We start from the raw sequence: 23,715 nt of genomic DNA on the forward strand, positions 1-23,715 counted from the left end.
TCATTACAAGTTTTACTAGGGAGTAAAGCCTGTAATATTGAGATAAGATCAAACAAAATTCTGTCTGCAATGAAATCATGAATATGTTCCACTGTAATTATAAAACAGAAGTGGCCCAATTCTGCTTTCTTATCTACTTAATTTAGGACTTGATAAAGGGAAGTGCTTAAAGACATCAAAATAGCTGATATGTTTATCTTTTGTCCAGAGTAGGGAGTGCTTCTCTGAACCGGAGCCACGTACCAGTCACGTTGTTGATTTTAGGGCTGTCGTATTTGATGTGCATTGGCTTAAGCACAGGAGACCAGCCACAAACAACTGACTTGTGAAAGCAGCTACTTGAGTTTTGAGGAAAAACAGCAGATAGCTGGACTGCAAAATCAGTGGCAAATTTGGAAAATTCTTTTTCGAAGTATTTGTTCTGCAGTCTTTTTCTTCATTATTTTCTAACGTGGACTTCCATGAACTTCTGATATCTGTTCTGACAGATACGCAGTTCCATTAACGAGCTGAAAATAGCACCCAGCCAGACACCGACAACCCAGTGTTTTTCCTGTTGCCCAGCCCAGGATTACGGCAGTGTTTGGTTTTGTACTGCAGGGTCTCGTGGGGATCCCTGTCTGGGGGAAGGTTAAGCTCAGCAGCGTGAGCGGGAGGGTTTGCTTCCCTCACCTCGCATCCCTTCTTCCAGTCGGTTAAAAGAGAGTCCCAGAGCCCTCTGGTCATGTTCTTCTTGACTGAAGAGTTATTTTGTAGTGGAGACCCTCTGTAGAGAAGCAGAATGAAAGCTTTGTCTTACGTTATACGTTTCAGTGAGATGAAACTACGAAAAGTTAACCAGGTCCTGAAAGCGTTATGTCCTTGGCTTGGACTCCAGGCAATCCAGTAACTCTGACTCTTGCAGGCTGGCACAGGAGGGCAGGACCGCTGCAGGCTGCTTGAGACTGTCAGCATCCTCAGCCAGCAGGCAGAAGCTCACACCGCCATCGGCAGTGGGCACTGGCTGGCGTTCCTGGGGTGCCGGGCGAGGGGAGCGAGTACCGCGGGGCAAAGGAAACCTCTTCTCCTGCAGCTCCCATTAGCGATCTTGCCAAGGCCAGCAAAATTGTTTTAGCAGGGAGTGTACCAGATGGTGTTGACACCCCGTCTTCTTGCCATGCTGGTGGGCAGGGATTCCTGGCTAGGCATCCAGTCAGATGCCCATTTGGATGCTAAAGCTCCAGAGAAATGGCTTGGACAGGGGAGAGAGGTGTTTGTTACTACTTATAGTGAATGGTGCATCACCTAGTTTTGTTTTGGATGCACAGGTGAACAAATAAGTATGTGTTTATTTTGTGATACAGGAATATTGCCAGATCAGTCAAACAAAATATGCTGCGAAACATTCGAAGTCTTTCCTCCTGCACTAATCTTCTTAAAGTATTTCAGTGATGTACGTTCCAAGTTAAATCTTTAGAAGTCATTTGCATCGAGCCATCACCTTAGGCTTCATTGTTTGTATTTTATCTAGGAAATTACCAGACCAAAAAAAAAGAAAATTGTTTTTTTAATTATTCCTTCAGATTTATTTGAGTTCATCAGCTTTTGGCTCTTTCATTCGAGACAAACACAGTATCCTAACTACTGCTTTCCTTCCTTCCCGTTCAGACTGCCCACACCTCCGAGTGGGCAAGAAGCTGTCGAGCAGCGCATGCTTTAATTTTAGCTTTCAGTGGCATATGAGCTCCACGCTGGCTGATGGACCTGGACTGTCCCGTGTCCGGCGCCGGACGGGCCGGCCCTGCCTTCCCGCTGCTGCGGCGCAGAGCTGCCGGGAGGCGGCAGCACGCCATCTGGCCTGGCTTCTGAACAGCATCGCTCGTGCTCATGAAATTACCGGCATCTCATTTGTGCAGCTGTCTGTGTAACGCTGGTGCCTGAGGAATATTGCTGTTCTTGTTAGACATCACAGCTGTGCTTATTTGTGAAGACCAGCATGTGTGCGGTGTTGAGAGTGCAAGTCAAACGCTAGTTACTGATCTGAGTCAGGCTGAAGACAAGCAGTGTGGTTCTTAAAATGGCACAAGCAAGGTCTTCTTCAGAACTTAGCCTGGTAATAAATTGAGGGTCATAGTTCTTAAAGCCCCATAATTATTGATTATAACGTGAGATGCTGTTCTTTAAAAACATAAAGGCATTCTTTTGGCAAACTGCTGAAAGATTGAGAAGATCCCCTCCTGGAAACACTTTGCAATATTCTTCCTGTTCTGAAAATGGCATGTGTTCGTAAAAATTGATTGGGGAACTCAAGGTGCATTAAATCTTCGGAAGTATTAAACCTTCCGTTGAATCACACAGAGTATTTAGTCCTAAGAAAATAAAGGCTCTGTTGTTCCAGCTCTCATTAATGTTTATAGACAACAAACACTTGCATTGGCACTTGTTCTTTTCTGATATTTGTCTCCTGTGAATGTTTCTCTGTCTTCTTAGTTTCCCATCAAGGTAACTCCCCAAAGGACTGTAGAAAATCTTTGTGGAGGCCATCTACAGAGCTGCCTGTATTGTTGTTACCCAACTGACTACAGATGGCTCACAACCCCCAGCAGTGGGGCTGCATTTCTGATCTGCTGGAAGGTGGTGTCTCCATTTTTAAGTGAGCATCTTTCATTTTGTTTCTTTCAGGGAGCATTGTAAGCGTGGGAGATCCTAAGAAGAAGTACACTCGGTTTGAAAAAATTGGCCAAGGGTAAGTCCAGTCACAGTCACTTATACAAAAACATGGGCCAGGTATTTTGCTGGTGTAATACCAAGCGGGAAAGTCAGGCAAGCTCCAAACATGTTCAGACACTGGGTTTAGATTCTCCTGTCTCTCAGTACTGATCAGAATTTATCACTGTAGTCAGAAGGCATCGTCAAAGACAACTTGGCGCTGGCAATGTCTTGTCTGCAGCAAGGAGCAGGACCTGGAAAATATACCGTCCCTCAAGTGTGTGGCACCTGTTTGCTTTTCTTAGGAAAAATCATTTTTGTATGTCTCAAAATAATATGGCCACGCTAAAGAAAGGAGAAGAAACTTTATTTCCTAAAAGAGCAACTTGCCACCTGATAGTTGTCAGATAAATAACAGTGCTCAATAACATTTCTTTGAAATAATTTGCTTAAAAAAATATTCAGTGATCAGGATTATAACCACATAGTTTAGAAACTGAAACCAGAGGTTAAATAATAAGCTCTTTCTTCTAGCAGAGGTAGTAAAATAACAAAAATTCAGTAATAAACATAGTGTCGATGCACAAAGTATGTGATGAGAAAATGCATCATCTGCCTGATGGCAGACCACTCGTGGATCCTGCATGTTTTAGGAGTTTACTGAAAATGATCAACCAAGCTATTCCCTTTTGAAACCCAACTTTGCTTACTGTAAATAGGATTGATTTGAAATATTTCCTATGTGAGGAGGCAAGAACAAAAGAAATTACATCAAAATTAGGTATCTGACTTGCGTTTTAAATACGGACAGACTCCCTGCTCAGTCAGAGTTTCCTTGGCTGTGTAGTAATTCCAGGAGGGCTAGCGCCGTTTGTGTGACACCAGGATCACACTGCGGTCAGTGTACGATGGAAGCTGTTTACTGACACCAGGAGATATTTTTCTGCCTTAATTTTATGAGGTTTGAACTCAAGGTAGCATGTTGCTGACCTAGAACTGATACATACTGCAGAAGGCCAGACACACCCATGCTCTTTCTCTGGCAGGCTTTATCGTAGATATATCTTGTTTGGTAGGGCACTTGTGGGAAGGTGTTTCTGCTCCATTCATTGTATAAAAACCCTTTCTCAGATTCCAGCTTGCTTTCTACCCAAAGCTTTGGTTCTTACCGTCATTTGTAAAATGTCAATGGACACTTAGAGCTGTGCCAGTCTCTCAAAAGATAAATGTCAACTGAAGAAGTGCGAGAATAAACATGCGTGTGAAGCAGATTATTGCTGTCACCGTGAGAATATGACCATCACCCTCACAATCTTTTATTTTGACAGTCCTAGGAGTGAGCTTGTACAAAGGTGCCTCAACAACTGGTGGAAAGACAAGTGGCTAATATCTGGCCTAAAAGGGTATCTAAATTGATTTCCTCCAGCTTTTAGTACAGCCTGAAGATTGCATGTCCTTCTTACAGAGGAGTGAGTGTGCTGCCGTAACCAGCTCATGACTGTAATGCTGCAGCTCAGTTTACAGTTATGGGGAAACATCCTAAAGAAAAAAATTGTCACAAAGGTAATCAAACAGGATGATCAGGAGGAACCAGACTGCTGCATGGCCGGGGTTAGTGTGTCTGTCTGCAGCAGGGCTGCGCTGAGATGCACAGCCTCGGATGGTGCTGCTGTGCTTAGTTGATGCAGGTGCCAGTTCCTGAGCTGCCCGCCTTTGCAATGAGTTGGGTACAGCTATGCCAAAGGCACTAGCAGTGTTGGAAGTGAGTAGTTTTTTAGTGGCTGCTAATGAGAGCACTGCAAGGCAGCAAGAGACAGGGCTGCTCAGAGAACTGCAGGTAGAGAGAAACTTCTTACGTAAGGAAAAGCAACTTGACAGGCACATAGCACTTCATAGCTTCATACAGCTGGTAAGTGAATAAACAGTAATGGTTTTACAGCCATTTTGCAGTGAACAGTAGTCAGCAGGCCTGTGCTGAAGAACAGGTCAGCTTCAGTGCCGAGTCTCTGGTTTGTCATCTGTCTCCAGCTGAGGACTGAAAATGCTGCTGACACCAGAGGAAACTTAGTTAACTACTGCTTGATAAAGAGGCTCTGTTTGCTCAAGCAGTCTTAGCTCTTGCTAGAAAGACAAATTAGTATGGAGCCATGAGCAGCCTGGGTTCAGATTGGTTTTTTTAACTTGTACTGCACTGCATCACAGTGACACAGATCTATTTGTTGGCCCTGGTACTTGCCTAACTGCATTAAAACCAAGATATTAAAGAAGCATTTAAAAGTTAGATACAGATCAGAAATTATAGTTGCTTAGAAGTAAAAGTTCGTAATGCAGAATCACAGAGCCCTCGCAATTAATTCACTGCTTTACTTAAATTACTCACCTTTATCTAAACTCCTCACAGATGGCCTGGAGCATACCAAAAGCATCCTAATTTAAATAGCTGTTTTTAAATAAACCCTGACAGGACTTTGCTCAGGAGGTACAGCACAGTGTTAGCAAGTCTGAATAAATGGTGTTGGCTTTTATGAAAACAAATTGGATTAATCTTGACAATTAGTCATAGGAAAATGCATTTGCATTTATATTAAAGGAATACATAGCGTGCCCAATGAGAACATTGTTCTCAACACAGACCTGGTGCCTGTTGAATTAAAATGCTTCAGAAATATTTCAGCCTGCAGGTAGACAAACAAGCCAGGGGATCATGTAAAAATGAGCAAACTGATTTTGGCATTTTCAGTCAGCGGGACACTTGCTGGATGCGTGCTCCCGCTTCTCAGAATTCCCACCCTGGCTCTCCCTTGCCTCACTGCCCATGCAGGCATGGGCTTCTTAAATGGTGGCAGTGTAAACCTGTGGTTTAGCTCAGAAGGAAGCCCCATTAGGGTTTACAAGCCCGCAGTTGCTTTTAAACCCAAAGGGATTTCCTCTGCTCATGGCCTTTCTGGCCCTTCACATCATTACAGGGGAAGAACCTCTTTAACGAGAGGCAGATGGCAAACAAAACCCCACACTGTCTAATCTGCAGGTGAGCACACCATTTATTTCTGGTGGCTCTACAACACAACCTATGTCTGCCACAGAAGCAAAACATAGACACCATGAAGAGTCCTTCATGTGTCTTGTGCACCTAACAGAAGCCGCTGCTGATGGCTCTTGACCCACAAAGAAGCTGTCTAAGGATCCTCTGTTTTGAGCAGTTCTCCATTTGTGTGTGAAACTATATGCCTTAACCTGCTCTAGCTGTGACCTCGCAGGATGGCTGGAGATTAGTTTCCTTGCATGCTGGAGAAAGCTGTGTCTAGATCCTGTCCTCAAATGGCTGTCACATGGATTCAGGATTCTCAGAATGACTGCATGGTGTTGCCTGAATTTTGCAGATAGATTCAAATAAGAGGTCTGAGAAGGCACAACTAGACCGTATGTTACATCACCTGGAAAAAAACACATACATGCACACATACAAAAGGAAAAAAAAAAACAACCCACAAAGCAAAACTGGAGAAAATGGAAAAAGAATTAAATATATTATTTTCCAGTTTTTGTAGACACCCCCCCATAAGTTTTGAACTAAAATAATCTAGTATGTACATTTGAGATTTGCACCAGCCCTTTTTCCTCATGTTGGACGTAAGTTTTATCTTGGATACCCTGCATGGCAGAGGGTTGGTGGGCTGCTGCGCTGTGCGCTGCTGGCTGAAGGAGTGGATGTTTAATTAAATTAAATTAAATTAAATTAAATGTTGAACTAAAACACACAAAGGTGTTTTATAAACACCACAGGCAGCAGAGATCTCATATCTGGGCTTGCTTTCACTCACAGGGACTAAACCGCTTCTCATTTATTCGCTGCTGTTTTGTTTGTAGGGCATCAGGAACTGTTTACACAGCAATCGACATTGCCACAGGACAAGAGGTAAGTGTCAACAGTCCCAGCAGATTTTGCAGGTATTCAGGGCTTTCCCCTCTGGTGCGAACTGTGGATGGGGCTTTTGGGTCGCCAGTAGATCTTGACTGCTAAGGCTGTTCCTCCTAAGCATGAACTAGCGTCAGCTGGCAAAGTACATCATCCGCTGTCTTCGGCGTTTCGGTGAAAGCTCTTTAAGGGCAATGTCGTTCTGTGCCTCAGTAACTGAACGCTTACTGTTGCCATCCGCTTTCCAGCAACCATTACACGGGGGTGTTGAGTAATGCCTGAAAAGGTGCCTGCAAATTCCTGGGGGGAGGTCCTGGTCCCCCTGGAATCAGTAAGAGCCTTGGTGCTCTCTGTGCTTGGGCTGACGCTTCACCCATAGCTTTTAAGGCCAATTGTAAGAGAATTATTTTTTTATTTACTCTGTCTTGAGAACAGGTCGGTGCTCTCCACAGTATTGTTGGTCCCAGCCTGGTACCGTGTTACATCATCCCTGAATGGGTATTTTAATGGAGAGAAATCTGTAAAGAAATGCCAGCAAGCTTTTGGGCCTGATTAAAAACTATATAATTTTTATTGCCAGTGTAAATGTATTGGTTTAGAAATTGTTATCTCTCTGTTCCCCAGTGTGCATGAAGTTGTGCTATTACAGAGAATGTTGGTCTATATATACAACTTAATTCTGTACATTTACAGCATAAAATCTGCCTGTGGACCTGGCCATAGATTGGTTAGCAATACAAACTGTGAAATCTAAAGATCTGTCATAATGAGAGGCCTCAGGAGAACCCTAGAGGTGGTCACAGATTCCCCTATTGCTGTGAGGAATAAATAGCTTCATTACATCGCTTAATTTCGGACAGACCTTGTCCTTATTAACTACCAGAAAGAATGCAAGGAGGGAAGTGGTATCTTTCAGAGAAGGACACACTAGCTCTGTCTTAATTACTGAATATATTAATGCATCAACCAGCTGATGGAGGCTGCCATCATTCTGTCCCAATGTATCTTAATCACAGGTTCAGACAGTAATACTATTTAGCATTTTTTCCATCATGTGTTTCATCTTCAAAGTATAATGCAAAACCTAATTAAGGAGAGATCATGCTTAGGACGCAATTTTATGTTTTAGTCATACTGAAGCTGGTTGACACACACACTGACAAATGAGAAGACGTATATCAAAAGCAAAGATCTCTCCTAAACGATACAGTCGTGTTCAGGTCTGGTGGCAGTGACAGCCCATTACAGGCCGTGGACTGTCGCAGGGTAGTGGGGGCCAGGGAGGGTGAGAAACAAATCTTGAAGGAAAGCAGTGTTAACTCTGACAGTCCCTGTAGTGGCCAATATAAAGTGGCATCTTAACATTGATTTCCTTTGGAAAGCCAGAGTTATATATATTATAATATATATTATATTGTTATATAATACATTATAATATATATAATTATATAATATAATATATACAAACCCTGCCTGCAAATCTGGCTAGAAAACCAGGAATGAGAGCAGAGGGGTGGTCTCTTTATGCCATGTCAAGAGCAGGACTAGTCAGAGGGGGAGGCTGGCCAAACTGCCTACAGAGGGAACAAGAGGCAGACTTTAAACGGCCACAGGGCCCCGTCTCCCCACAAGGTGCAAGATGGGTAGGAGGGCTCTTTGGGACCACTGGGAGAGATGTATTTAGAATCATAGAATCATTTAAGTTGGAAAAGACCTTTAAGATCATCAAGTCCAACCATTAACCTAACATTGCCAAGTCCACCACCATGTCCCTAAGCACCACGTCTTTTAAATACCTCCAGGGAATACTTCCCTGGGCAGCCTGTGCCAGTGCCTGACAACCCTTTCGGTGAAGAATTTTTTCCTAATATCCCATCGATCCAGCCTGTCCAGGTCCCTCTGTAGGGCCTTCCTGCCCTCCAGCAGATCAACACTCCCACCCAACTTGGTGTCGTCTGCAAACTTACTGAGGGTGCACTCGATCCCCTCGTCCAGATCATTGATAAAGCTATTAAACAGAGCCGGCCCCAGTACTGAGCCCTGGAGAACACCCGTTGTGACCGGCTGCCAACTGGGTTTAACTCCATTCACCACCACTCTTTGGGCCCGGCCACCCAGCCAGTTTTTTACCCAGCAAAGAGTACGCCCATCCAAGCCACGAGCAGCCAGTGTCTCCAGGAGAATGCTGTGGGAAATGGTGTCAAAGGCTTTACTAAAGTCTAGGTAGACAACATCCACAGCCTTTCCTTCATCCACTAAGTGGGTCACCTTTCACGGATGAAAAGCTCAAGTGGAGAGCATGGCTGCCTGGGGGAAGATAGGACTGGGTGGAGGAGCCAGGGTGAGGCAGAGGCAGGGTGGCTACAGTGGTTCAGAGCAAAAGTGATCCCGTTAGCAATAAACAGACAAGGTGGTGTCTTAGCTAATCCCATGGCTTTTGGGGGCTACAGCTTAAGATTTCTGAGTTATCATTTCCAGCTGTCAGCAAATACGTCTGAATCTTACTGGTAGTTTCTCATCCACCTGCAGCGCTGCACTTTATAACTGCTCTTCGAGAGAGGTCTACAGGGGATCTAAAAGCACTAAGCTCTGCTTATAACCCTGGGTGTATCCATAAAATACCATAGAATGGATTTTTTTTTTTTTTAAACCCAGAAAATAATTGCAAATCTAAACTGTGCTAAAGAATGTTATTTAGAGTTGCAAAATCAAAATTGAAGAAGTTAGGAAGTACTAGGATTGGTTTGTTTTGGTTTTTTTTTGTGTAAGCTTAATGGTCTTTTTAGTACAGCATTTTATTATATGTAATACACGTTTTCTTTCAGTTGTGCAGTTAAGTCAAGAATAACAGCAGTTGCTGAAATAATGATCAAAAATCATATAATTGCTAAAGTATTACCAGCTGCTTTTATGTGTTCACAGTAAAAAAATAACTTTCTGCTTGCAAAACTTGCATGAATAATAATAGTGGTGATAAACGAAGGCCGTTTGAGAAGAATGTAGGTCCAGAGAGTGATGTTAGAGATTTGTGATTGATAGTTTAACTACCATTTTTACAGATTTTATAAGGTGAAATGTATATGACCACGTGTCCTGTAACTAGCACCCAAGCTAGCAGAGAAGCAGGGTGTTGTAATTTAAGTTACTGAGCTCTTATGTCTAATGACAAGACAGTTTGGCCCAGCTCTGCTACGTCATTCCAAAAACACTCACTGCACGTTCGTTCTGATCTCGTGCAACAGACTACTCAAGTTAATGGTTTTCAATGTCATTTTAGGTGGCCATAAAGCAAATGAATCTCCAACAACAGCCCAAAAAGGAACTAATTATTAATGAAATCCTGGTCATGAGGGAAAATAAGAACCCCAATATTGTTAACTATTTAGACAGGTAAGTAGTTCTGGTATTATCACGTGAATGTTAATTTACATACTGCAAGCCAAAGATTAAAATAACCCTGCGGTCACTGGCAGAAAATTGACCTCTCTATTATTTATCTACTCATATACAATGTATGGGAGGAGATTGCATTTTGTCTGCATTAATCCTTTCTGGCATATATAATTTGAAGACTGTTTTCAGAAATCTGGATCAGCCATATCTTACTAAAACAACAGCCTGTAGGTTCGCTAGCTCCATGTTGTGTTTTGGTTTTTTTTTGTTTTGTTTTGTTTTTTTTTAAGTTGATCGTATTTTCTGTGTCTTATGATAAGTGCTGATAAATCATCATAGAAATTATTTCCCTTGGGCTGTTCCCACTATTTTCCATTGCTGTGGATGCCAGGAAGACTAGGTTCTTGTTTTCAGAAACATGTGGGTTGCCAGTTTTTAAATAGTTTTTCCTGTTTCTGAATGTATTTTATGTAAGGTTTTCCAAACTGTTGACCAATTTCTGTCCTCAGTGGTACACACCCTCCTACCATGCACAACTATGAAAGTTGTGTTGCCTTGTTCCTGGACTTAATCGTGGAATTTATGTGTTAAGATGATGAACCAGACGATGTGATATGTCCTGGTTTCAGATTTATCTTTGCCGTTACTAAACTGCATTTTTCACTCGCTTGCCATCTAAGAGATCTAATTTTTCACTTATGTGCCTTTGTCATTTAGACCGCACAGCTTCTAAGTACTGTATAGCCTAGAAGGAATGTCTGTTAATTTTATTCTTTGTTTAAAAACGACCTGGAAACAAAAACCAACTGTAGTCTTTTTCATAAGGTAATTTAGCTATGCGCGTTCATCCCAATGCCATTGTTTTCTTCTTTCAGCTACCTAGTCGGTGATGAACTCTGGGTGGTTATGGAATACTTGGCTGGAGGCTCTTTAACCGATGTTGTTACAGAGACGTGTATGGATGAAGGACAGATAGCAGCTGTCTGTAGGGAGGTAAGGGATCCCACGTGTGCTTCCGATTACTTGGGCAGGATGGTGCTTCTAAACAGGTGATAAGAACATGAGCGATTTCATGTTCAGAGCTTTGTTTCTGTGTTGCTTTTATAATATGGAGCAGAAAGAGCATCTTAAGTGAACTGCCTGCCAGTATCGCTGCACTTAGTATACTCTTATATACTGTTATTGTACTATCTCTTTTTTCAGTTTTGCTATTCTCAACTTTTGCCTCTTTAAACATTTGCCTGGAGCATGTCTGTACTGCATTCCTTGCCTGTAAAAGCAAACATGCTAGTGGCAGAATTTTAAAATAACAGCAAAGAAAAATAAAGACTCATTTATCACAGTCCTCAACTTAAAAGGATAGCATTCCACCCAAAATGGTGTTTGCTTCTGAAAAATGACTAACATGCTATTTCCAAATCTGCTGTAGAGCGTAACAATAAAATCTTTGTCACGCAGCCTCCCACCCGAAAGTGATCCACTTCATACCGAAGGAAGGGACTTTTTCTTTTTTTGGCAAACAATAGTTTGTCGTATGGATGGAGATAGCCTGTTCATTGCAGCAGCAGTCATTCTGTCTGTGCTTTCAGGGGATAGTCTGTAACAATAATTGACTTTTCTCTTTCAAAAGCTAATGTGCCTTCATTTAGAAAGTTATTACTCTAATAGTGTTGAAGCAGCAGGCTATTCCTCTTGACAGCACAATATTCTGCCATTACTCACAATTCATCTAGAAATTAAATCTTTTAGAGCCATTTCCTTTCTTGTGTGATGAAATCAGGTCATTAATTTTTACCCTCATGTTTCTTTTTTATCTATCAGTGCCTGCAAGCACTGGATTTCCTTCATTCAAACCAAGTGATTCACAGAGACATCAAAAGCGACAATATTCTTCTCGGAATGGATGGATCTGTCAAATTGAGTAGGTATTCTTGGTCAGGCGCAGCGTTCCCAGAACGTGGTGTGGGGCTGCTTTTGACTGACTGCCAGTTACCCAAAAGCGATGCCTGTGGTAGCGTACTGACCACTGCTGCAAGCTAAGAGCACAATTCCAATGCGCAGAGAGATACAGAAACCAAAAAGGTGTAAAGAGTGGCTTTGGTTTGTGTGTGTCCCTTCCAGAGGGAGGCAGTTACAATCTAAAGCTTCAAGTGAATAAAAGCCACTGCATGAAACTTGAGGGGTTTTTTTAAGTGGCCAATTCAATATTTCCTTGGCTACAGCACTGAGTAGACAGAGCATGGCCGCTTTTCCAGATAGATTCAACAACGCATTCTTAGGCATAGAGTGGGGATTTCTTTTGCTTGGTTTCATAATTCAAGCTGGCTTTAACAATGCTTGTTTTTCTCCTCAGCTGATTTTGGCTTCTGTGCTCAGATCACTCCTGAGCAGAGTAAACGGAGCACAATGGTCGGGACTCCTTACTGGATGGCACCAGAAGTGGTGACAAGAAAAGCATATGGTCCCAAAGTGGACATCTGGTCACTTGGGATCATGGCAATAGAAATGGTGGAAGGAGAACCTCCTTACCTTAATGAAAATCCTCTCAGGGTAAGGTGCAAATAAAATCGGATACCACTGTCTTTCTCATCTGTCCCATGTTTTGTCTCCCATGAAACAAAATCCCAGTCACATCAGCTTGAACTAGTTCCACCAAGGCCGGCTTCTAAAACCCTCACTGGAGCATATCAGTGTATGCTGTAGCTTTGGTTACGTCAAGGGGAGAACCTCAAAAGAGAAGCGACATGTAGCCAGTTCAGAAATGTGCCGGGTTTGCCTTCAACGATGCTTAAAAGTTCTCATGCAGTTTTTGAACTCTTTGAGCTGTGTCTCTGAATGACAAGAAATTTTCAGGGGCAAGTTTCTCCAGTTGGGGAGTTTTTATGAAAAGCATTTCGACTGTATCTGCAGGCAGAGAAATCTTTTCCAACTCAGGTCAGCGCCGGTTGCTTGCCTGAGCCTTTCAGGAGGTGTCGCTGGTTATAGTAACGCCATAATTATTTATTACCAAATACATTTCTAAAAGTAAGTTTTAGCACAGATACTTGTAGTAAACTAATGTATTTTTAATGTTTTGAAGTTTTCAGTTTTATCCTTATTCCTTAACATGAAATGACCGGTTCTTACACCAAATGAGCCTGTAGTAGTGGAAGAATGCATACCGAGATAAAACCTCGTGCCTGATAGCTGAAACAAAGTTAAGTGCTGCACAGTTAATTCCTGATAGGACGCAGGAATTTATGAGGAAATTAACTTTGAGCTATGTGTATACATACATAATTTTTGTTAAGGCTAGAATTAAAATAGAGCATGACCTTTAGCTTTTCTCATAGCAGTAAGGCTGCGCTCTCTCTGGTCTGTGGCACCCAGACTGCGTACTGAAGACTGAAAGAAGAAACAACAGAATGGTCGGGAGATACCCCCAGCCATGCTACTTAAGAAAGGAATACAACAATTACACAAATTTCAGTCTTCTACTCTTTTTGAAAAAAGGTTCCTGAGTTTTTTTGGAAGACTTCTTCTGGTTTGGTCGGTGCCCTGGGGTTTTTGGTTCCAGTCCACACATGTGGAGCGGTGTGCGTTGTGCCACCTTGTGAGGGGTAGTAAGAAGGAAACAGGTTTGGATTCAGACTGATGCTGAATAAGCATAACATTATAACACTGCCGCCCAGTTTTACCAGCAGAGACTTTTGCACATCACCAGTTTTGCTTCAGTTGCCTGCAAAGAGAGGACCCTATTTTCCACTTCCTTCCATGGAAGACCCTTGCAAAAAATGCATTTGCTGCCTTGTGTAAGGCAGCAAAAACGGATGAAGAGAATTATCACTACTGGTCTGGATGCTGAAAATTCCCTGCTTCCTTAACCTCAAAAGTTGATTAGAGCTTCTCGAGAAGCCTCAGGTCAACTGTCAGAAAGATCACTGGATTTCTTCTCTCTGACCAAATTCACGCTCAGATATTCCTGCCCTTACCCAGATTATTTGAGATGCTCTTTTTCTCCACACATGCCTCAACTTGAACACTTGGAGCTTCAAGGCACCTTCAGGTGTCTGAGTAAATGCAGTAGGTTAGAATCAGGCATCTGAAGTTGGTACCATCTGTATTAGCTGCCTGGGCTCTTGTGCAGAGGTTGTTGCCCCTGAGCTAGGAACAGTGAACAGCTTGTGATGGACCGCCCGAAGTTCCCCAGTTATCAGCTGGTTTTTGTAAGGTAAAGCAACGCCAACAGGGACAGGATCCATCTGCTGTTGTATGTGGAATCCGAGACTTCAGTGAGAGGTCTCAGCTGCATCCAAACAGGAGAGCTTATAAGCAAGACCTGTTTTTACAGCTCAGTTTTTCAGCTGATGGCACACAGTAGTTGTTGGGTTTAATAGTCACATGTAGACCACATTCAGGGAATTCTGCAAAGCGTGGAAACAAAAGGATGCTCTTTCGTTTTTATGAATGATTGTTTTAATAATGGAAGGCACGCAGGAGCTTCAGTTACTGATGCTAATTTAAATACATAAATAAATTATAAGGGCATTAAAGGATCATTAATCATAGGGTTAACAGCAGCCTTAATGTAGACGCATTTGTTGTTTTCCACGTGTAGAGCAAATGCACCCCTTGTTGCTTAGGTTCTTTCCAGCCTATGCAGAACTCCCAGGAATGAACCATTTTCCAGCTATGAGTGTCCTGGATTTGTTTTCTCTCACTGTGATTTCCTTCCATCGGGCATATGCCTAGGGCCTGAGGGACAAACACTGGTGCGATAAATATCCTTTGAAATGCAGGCTGAGCCTCCCCAGTTTCAATTTAAAAAAAAACCCCAACAAATCAAACCCGAAGCATTTCTGTTTGCTTTTTCATTTATTAACCACAGCACATCAATTTTCCTCAAAACTGTAGCATGTTTTCCAAGTGCTGTAGATCTTCTACAGTTTCAGGTTTCTAAATCATCTGTATGCTGTTTTGTCATGTATCTGGGTGGCCCGGATAACTTTAGGATATCGTTTTCAGACTGCAGCTATAATTATATACCGAATCCTTTCTTGTTTCTTGGTATGTTAAACAAATTAATGAGCTTATTGCCCCTTTGTAGCTACTGCAAACTCTCATTTCCTTTGTACTGTACTTGTTTTTCTTTGCCGGCTGTATCACAGAAAACCAAAAGATACATGATAAGAAGGTACTTCAGCTTCCCATAGACCCTTTTCTGTTGTTGTAGAAATATTTAAAAGGTGCAGTACCTAGCTAAAGATGACCTCACGATTCATGTTCTGTGAAGAAACAAGCAACTAAAAGAGCTCCGTTTGTCCTGGCGCTCCCATTTCACAGTCAGGTGAACGTAGCTGGCAAAAAATTTCCAAGGTTGACATTGGTGCTGTATTCCTTTACCGCAGGAGAAGTCACATCCCTGGGATAGGAGGGATGGGATGTTATGGGAAAAGTAAAGAAACTTCCTTTTATTGTTTTTACTCTAGGATAGTTTATTTGCCTTTTTAGGCTTGGAAATTTTCCTCTGTATTTAAGAGGATAATAACAAAGTCAATTTGGTCACGGTCTATTTAAATGCCAGTAGCTCAGAGCTGTTATTATCATGGCAGACATTTTTATGGAAGACTCCTAGGCCTATTTCTATTATTATTGTATATTTTAGACATATGCTGCAAGTTTAAGTTTGAGTAGTTCAAAATGTTTGTCTTATGTTTCTAAATAACATCTTACAAAAGCAGAATGAACTCATTTCTCCAGCTTCTCAGCATGTTAGACCTCGGTTACAAGTGAACCACATTGGATAACGCTCATGTAATTTGCAAAATTACGTTTTAATTCCTTGGCCTGAGGAATATCCGAAAGACTGGCTAAGCTGCATGAACACTGTCAGCTGTGTGAAAGTGAGCGCCCTTGGCTTAGCTTAAGGAACTTATGCTTAGCTTAGGCTAGATGCTATTAAGGAGGAGAAAGGCTTGAATTGTCAAGAGTTTGGATAGGCCTGTGTGCACAGAACGACTGTGCATTCAGATGAGCAGCTCGACGTTTATGCGCATTGTGGAAGGGGATTCACAGAGGACTCAACCCTTAACACAGACAAATACTCCCAGGTAACACTTTGCTTTGGGTTTTAAGTTGTTCCAGCTCTTCAATCTGTGAAGATGACCCTGAAAACATGAAACAAGTGTAATAGATCTAATGTTATCTTTCCTTAAAAAAAACAAAAACAAAAAACAAAAAACAAAAAAACCCCACAACTTTTCTAAAACAGTGGTTTTGAGAGATGAACTGCCCCTCAGTTCTTCTCACTGGGAAGCTTGCCTGAAACGTGAAGATTATAGTTTAAAGGCAACATAGTCTATTCTGCTTCGTGTCCATTTTTGCTGCAATACTTAGTGAACATATTTCTTTCATAGTTCAAGCCACTTTCTCCATGTCACCAAGCCTGAGCTTTCAATAACCCAACTGCCAAAACCTCCATTTCTTCCCTGGCAATTTCTGGGATGGGGACATCATTAATGTATTTATTTGAGTATCAAAATTAGCACAGGGTTACCATAGGGATGGAATTACTCATTTTTCTGATTAGACCATTAAAAGTTTTACCACATCAGTGAAGCTGATCTGGAATTTGGAGACTGCTGAAAGACATAGTTGCAGGTGGCTCCTGTCTGCCCAATTATACATTTTCTTCTAATATATTTGTGCATGCAACTTGTGTGTCTGTGTTGAAAATGAGGTTCCAAATGTTTCTGTTTCTTTATTCAAGGAATAAGCTGATGGATTTACTTTTTTTTCATCCAGTTATGATTTTTATCAAGACCAGAGCAAAAAATTTGATTACCTTTGTTTTATGGAAGCTGTACTTCAGGGACCAGCGAGCACTGCAGAGATGCATTTTATGTAATAATCCTTTGAAATAATATCGGTAGAACAAATTCACTCTTTAAAATAGCCTGTAAAGCTAGTGTCGATACTTGGAGAAGCAAAATGTGCTTTTGCTGATGTAGTTCATCCTAACTAGGTCAGCCAATGAAACCAGCTGTCAAGGCAAGATGATCATTTTGATGTTGGAATAGCTGTGGCTGCATCAGAAGTTTTTTTGTTGGTATAGAAAAATCATCTCTAACCCTCTGCCAGGGAAGAAACTGCCACTGGAGAACGGACCTTAAAAAATGGGGTCTGTGTGAGCAGTTATGGATATGAAAGAAACAGGTGGAGTCTTGTGTTTCCTTTTCCTCTAGGCGCTGTATCTGATAGCTACGAACGGGACACCAGAGCTGCAGAACCCCGAGCGACTGTCTGCTGTGTTTCGCGACTTTCTGAACTGCTGCCTGGAGATGGACGTGGACAGGCGAGGGTCTGCCAAGGAACTTCTGCAGGTAAAATGCAAAGCGGCTGCAAGTGAAACAGCTGTACTACAGAACAGTTTTCTCGTCAGCTAAACTTGATGGCATCAGATGGAACCCCCTCATATTAGTCTTCAGTCTTGGTGCTTTTCAAATGAAAAATAAGTAGGATCACACAACGGTTTGGGTTGGAAGGGACCTTTAAAGGTCACCTAGTCCAACCCCCCTGCAGTGAGCAGGGACATCTTCAACCAGATCAGGTTGCTCAGATCCCCGTCCAACCTGACCTTGGATGTTTCCAGGGATGGGGCATCTACCACCTCTCTGGGCAACCTGTGCCAGTGTTTTACCACTCTTGTTGTAAAACATTTCTTCCTTAGATCTAGCCTGAATCTATCTTCTTTTAGTTTAAAGCCATTACCCCTTGTCCTATCACTACAGGCCCTACAAAAAAGTCTGTCCCTATCTTTCTTCTAAGCCCCCTTTAAGTACTGAAAGGCTGCAATAAGGTCTCCCTGCAGCCTTCTCTTCTCCAGGCTGAACACCCCCAGCTCTCTCAGCCTGTCCTCACGGGAGAGGTGCTCCAGCCCTCTGAGCATTTTTGTGGCCCTGTTTTGTATTTTGGTAGTATATTCAGTTTTACATGGTGGCAACATAACTGAAGTGGAATGATACCAGGTACGGAGGCCTGAAATGGTGTTAGTGACTACCGTAAAGAGAGAGATGGCCAGGGAGGAACCCAAGGAAATCAGTCACAGCCAAGCGGTGAGAGATTTGGCTGTGGGAAGGAAGGGGCTGTGGGGTCCTCACTGTGAGCATCAGAGGGGCCCTGGCTTGTCCATCCCACTCCGCTCTTAGAGGTTTCTGCCACTGAGCCCCACTTTTAGAGGTTTCTGCCACTGAAACAGGGACAGCTGAACAGGACTTCTCACAGCTCCGTTTGCTGCCTGGCACAATTTTGAGTAGATGAGGACTGCTGCAGGTTTACTGCCGGGTTTTGTGGCAGATAGGGAGCTGCAGCTTGGCTGTCCCCGCTGTGAAGGTGCCATCCAGCACAGGAGGGGCAGGGGATGGGATGGTAGACATTGCTCCTGCTGCAACCCAGAGCTGAGTCCATCAGCACTCTGCCCCTTGTCTCCCTGCTCTTGTCTTGGTGCTGAAAACCTGGACCTCAGTGGCCTTCAGAACAACACATGGGCCTCACTACTACTGGGATAAACATTTCCTACAGGTATTGAGGTTCCCTGAGGAGTGGCTTATGGCCCTCATCTTTTTTTAACAAATAAAATAGCCCATGTGTTTAGAAAACAGGAACCTAGGTAAGTATTTCGAGTTTCCTGAAAGGAACAAGGCCCTGGGACAGCAAGCAGCATTCCCAGAGCGCTGGCAGGGCAAAAATCCCAGCAAGCTGAAGACACCTTGATAAATGGATTAACAGGATTACAGGCCATGTTTGCCTGGGATAGCAAGGTACTGGACATGAAGACGCAGGTGCAGATGGTCCCTTCAGTCCTATTTCTGCATATTTCTGGTAACCAGAGGAATACTGCTTGGGCCTGTGAGTAACTGAGTTTGGAAAGTAATCGTTCATTTTCTTTTTTTTCCTTTGGGCAGCATCCATTTTTAAAATTAGCCAAGCCTCTCTCCAGCCTGACTCCTCTGATCATTGCAGCAAAGGAAGCGATTAAGAACAGCAGCCGCTAGCGCTTCAGGCCGGCTTTCTCCCATGCCAGCTCAGAGCAGGACTGAGAACAAAAACTCTATAAAACCTCAACTCTTGTGCTGCAGGACAGATGGATGGATGAACAAACCAACAGTCACAGTCATGGTGGTAGGAGGGAGAACAACCCAGTCCCTCAAGGAGTAAAAAATGATCATTTGTCTTCTTCCTGCTTTCTGGCTCCTTAATTTATTTTTAAGATGAAACAGGGCTTAAGACAGAAAGGTAATGACCGAAAATGCTTTGCTGCCTCAGCCATTTCCAAGGTAAAGCAAATTCAGTTGGAAGATTCGCTTCCTTCTCACCCTGTGAATAAGCTGTACATTCACTTTTAAATTGTCAATTGTTTCTTAAAGACGGAAAGTCCCTTTTATGGGTTTTTTTTGGTATGGTTTGGAATTGGAGAAGGGTCTCCTTCATTCATAAACTCCAGACTGCACTGCCCCAGCCCACTCACTGGTATTTGCCCAGTCACGGTACTTCTAGATGAGGAAGAAAGTGAAATTGCATTTCCAACCAAAAAGGAAGCAAGAGTGGGGCAGACAAAACGTCCTGTGAGATACAGGCTTTCAACTGTGAATATATAGTGTTTCGGTTCTTGACAATTTGATTTGTATAACTAATTGTAATCTGTTTGCCTGGATGAGAGTCTTACTAAAGTGAAAAAGCAGAAAGATCAGTCAGATCAGGCTCAGAAAGGGCTCGTCTGATGCAAAGCTGTAAGAGAAATGTGAGGTGAGAGCAGGCCCAGCCTTGCCTGGCGCTGAGCCCCAGCAGACCCCTTGCAGAGCACAGAGCAGCCTCAGCATCCGCAGACCCAGGCTAGAAGGCGGCGCGTGTAGCAGCCAGCGGCAGCAGACCGGCACTGAGTGGTTGCCTCTTCCAGCCAGGTTAATCATCCCGTATCAGAGCCAAACTGGCAGTGGGCTGCTCCCGAGGTGAATCGTGGCCATGCTGCGAAATGTGCAGACTGGTGGGATGAGCCGTCTTGAGTCTGTGCAGGAGTAGAGAAGGGCAAAAGAGAGCTGAGTGGTGGTGTCACTTCTGAGGATGCCTACTCTCCTGGTCGTCTTGTAGCTCCTGGGAAAGGTTAGTAGCGTCTGCGCCACTCTCGGCAGAGGGGCAGGGAGCCGGGCTGCTCCGCAGGCCCGTGCCCAGGTGAGGGTCCTTTAGGCACGCCGGTTCTGCCGTGGACACGGAGGCCGACGCGAGTGAGCGACGGCTTCCGCGGTTTAGATATGCGTGAGCCAGTGCAGCAGACGGCTCTGGAAGAAAGCGCGTTAAAAGCTGGAGTTCTGCACTGAGCAAGAGCAAATGTGCGAAATGCAGAGTGGAGTGCAGAAGTATTCGGAGGCATCAAGCCAGCCTGCTTTCTGCTGTCCTGCGTAGAGCAAGCACTGCTGAATGCAGCTCCGAGTTGCTGGGAGAGAGGGAATCCTGGATGTGACTGAGGATTGTGCTTGACTAGTCAACTGATCTGTAAGGGAGCAGAATAGTTTAAGTACGCAATTTGTGTTTTATTTATTAATTTCTGAAAGAAAGACGCAGTGTGGCTTCACTCAGAAAAAGCATTTGCATGGAGTATTTGTTGCTGTATTTTAGTAGTACAACTAATCAAAGACCTTCAAAACAGCAATTGAAGCAACGCCCACCCAGTGAGTGGGGAGAGAAGAAAAAAACAAAAAAAGAAGAGTAAAACAGCTTTCTGCTGTCGATCTTCATGTTTAGGCCTGGTCCTGCAAAGGGCTAAGTAGCCTTTAAGGTACTAACCACCCTCGTGTTTTGCCAGTAGGAATGAAGGACGCTTGGGCTGTTCTTGAATTAGGCCATTAGCTTGTTTGGCTTTGGCTTCTTATTTAGTTACAGTCTCTGTGTTGCAACTGTCATTAACACCGCCAGCTAACCTCCCCTCACTCGCTCTGCCCGTCCCGGTGTCTTTGGCTGAGGCAACAGACGGAGGCGACGCTCGTGGAGTTACCGCAGCTAAGTACGAATTCACCTTTCCTGATTTGCTGGGGAGCACAACAGGTCTCATTTTCAGATGCCCAAATAACAAAAGATTCTGTTTCTTTTGTGAGGTCCCACTTTTCTCTGTCAGCTGAAGGTATCTGTCCGGGGGAGAGACTTTCTTGAGAAAGAGAATAACTCGGGCTCGAGATGGGCTGCCCTCAATTTGTAAAGCATTCATCTGAATGAAACATGTTTGTATTCCATGTGAGAAGTGAAGAAACAAGTGACAGTTTCTGTTTCCAGTATAGCTTTTATTTTTTCCTACCCGCAAAGGAACAGACAGCCGTCCTTTAAAAGGAAAGCACTTTTTTATGGCACGTTTCCTGGACATACAATATAAATAGTTACGTTGACAGACCACACTTTTTGATTGGGTTTTTTCCTATTTATTTTCTTTACCTATAGCTATTTCAGCATCTCTACTTTTTAATATAAAAAACACCACCATGACTTCCTGGAAGATAACAGATATGAAAAATAGGAAAATCAAATGGTAGCATAAATTTTTTTTTTTTATCAATGTATGCCCCAGCATACAGAATATTGTTGGCACTGGCTTTTTTTAAAGACAACTGCTGTAATAAGAGGCCTTACTTTTTATTTTATTAAATGCTGTATTTATTTTTCTTTGCATCAGCAAATCTAGAGATTTTTTCTTCTAAAAAAAAAAAATTCCTGGGAGGCAGACAGGATTCGACAGAAATAATCTCTGCCAGTGGCTGTTTTTAATGTGGACTGTAATTGCCCAGCTGAGAGTGTCTGACATGCAGGGAAACGTACCTCTGGCATCCCGGGGCTCTGTGCTTGAGACAGGCTCTGGCACTAACTTCTCAGTCACGAGGTTCTGCAGGATGGCAGCTGCATCTGTATCCTCCCAGCTCTGATAGGAAATGTGGATGAGGCATATTAATATATTAAAAAATAAAACAAACAAACAAAAACCCCACAAAAAACCAAAACCCAGTCCTGAGCGGGGCAAGTCTTGTACGTTATTAGGCTCCCATAGTAGGTTAGGATCGACAAAGCCTTGACCTTGCAGAAAGGAAAGAAACAAATACTATAAAATCTCTGGAACCATCTCGGGGTTTTCTGACTGCTATCCTGAGATTAAGAAATTAGTTATATATATTTTTGCAAGTATTAGAAATAGACTGTTTCTGTTGCAAAACGCATAGGGAAATAGGTTTCAAACACTTTCATTCCAAGGTTTTAAAAGATTGGGTAATTGTCTTCATTTTTAAATTCATTAAAGGGTAAAAAACCCTATCCAGAGCTTGCCTACGATTCCCGTCCCTGCAATGAAGATGTGTGAAAATGACCCGGTAGCTCGCTGTGGTTTTAATGTGTTTTGAGACAGAGGCATGACAGCAGTAAAGTCAGGGAAGTTTGAGAAGCACAGAAAAGTTTTATTTATTTAAGAAAAAAGAAAAAAAGGAGAAAAAAAAAAAACATACCTATGTAAAATTCCGTACAGCTCCTGCATGCGCCCCTGGGAGCCTGCCCGGGGGTGGATCTCGCAGTGCTCTCAGTGTTTGATCACAGCCTCTGGCCGGGGCTGCAGTCTCACTTCTTGTGTCCAGCGCTTCTGTAAATACGTGTGTGTTTATTCTCCATCTCTGGCTACTGGCTGGCCGACTCGCACTACACACAAATGAACTCAAGTATTCTTTTTTTAGCTGTTTGTGCTGAGTTTCTTTGAGGCCAATGGCTGCACCTCGGCAGGTCTTTCGGTCAGTCTCCCCCTGTGTCCTGCCACTGAAAATGAAGCACATTCCAGTCACCACACGAAGGGAAGTAAGTACCTGTCTCCTGTCCTCTAGGTGTAGGAAATGTCACCATACCCTATTGTCTGTATGACGGTTATTTCCAGTATATAGTCAGTGGTGTGGCTACTGAATATTCCTCACAGTCAGCATGTAAATACATGTATTTCTTAGTCCAGTCGTGAGCAAGTCCAGTGAGCAAAGAGCCAGAGCGAGCTCTGTAACACCTACCATTAAAGACAGGAGCCAGTGTTTCTTTGCTTGACATCCAGGGCATGCACGCTACCGCCAGCTTCGCCTTGCTAACGTTACCAAGTTAGTGGTTAGTGCCCGGTGGACTGCTGTTCATTCATGTGCAGACGTGCAGCACCTTAATGATGGGGCAAGCTGATGAAGACCTATAAATACGTGTTCAACTTTTTTTTTTTTTTTCTCTCTTCCTCTCCCCTGACCAGGTAAATGCCTTTAATTTTAGCCCCCAGTTTTCAGGAAGCAGGCAAAGGACAACCTTTGTGTTTCAACAGAAACCATCCAAGTTTTTTGAGTGTGATTTGCAATTCAGGGATCTTTAAAACTTCTCTTTGCTTGTGTCTGTCCTTGAGCTGACAGGGTCATTTCTTTTTCTGGCTGAAGCTTGCAGAATCTTGCTTATACGTCCTCTCTGGATGCAGTTTAGAGCCGATTGCCATAATCCTGGGGGTGCATCATGCCTATAAACCGTCACTGGCCTGAGCCTACCAATGGTTGCGTGCACCTCTGGTGACAAGAGCTATCTCAAACGAAGAAATGGTATTCTAGGAAAGAGAAGGAGGGATGCTCACCTGCTCTTGGTGGGTGCCCTTTGGATTGCCGTGTGGGTATGAGCCTGCAAACTTTGTTCTCGCTGCTTAGCATTTC

At 43.2% G+C, this 23,715-nt stretch overlaps 1 protein-coding gene across 2 annotated transcripts in view; it reads left to right on the forward strand.

Annotated features, from left to right (window-relative positions):
• The window catches only part of PAK3 (p21 (RAC1) activated kinase 3), a 38,499-nt gene extending 19,296 nt beyond the window's left edge, over nt 1–19,203 (forward strand). For both annotated transcript variants that reach the window (XM_082323172.1, XM_082323173.1), the window contains 8 exons: nt 2,662–2,725; nt 6,556–6,604; nt 9,882–9,994; nt 10,873–10,990; nt 11,819–11,918; nt 12,351–12,547; nt 17,221–17,358; nt 18,940–19,203. In XM_082323172.1, coding sequence (XP_082179298.1) covers nt 2,662–2,725; nt 6,556–6,604; nt 9,882–9,994; nt 10,873–10,990; nt 11,819–11,918; nt 12,351–12,547; nt 17,221–17,358; nt 18,940–19,029 — 869 coding nt within the window. In that variant the 3' untranslated portion in view covers nt 19,030–19,203. The remainder of the gene's footprint in view (nt 1–2,661; nt 2,726–6,555; nt 6,605–9,881; nt 9,995–10,872; nt 10,991–11,818; nt 11,919–12,350; nt 12,548–17,220; nt 17,359–18,939) is intronic.
• Nucleotides 19,204–23,715: the final 4,512 nt, after the last annotated feature.

The sequence above is a fragment of the Platalea leucorodia genome, assembly GCF_965183815.1.
Source record: "Platalea leucorodia genome assembly, chromosome: 10".
NCBI lineage: Eukaryota > Metazoa > Chordata > Aves > Pelecaniformes > Threskiornithidae > Platalea > Platalea leucorodia.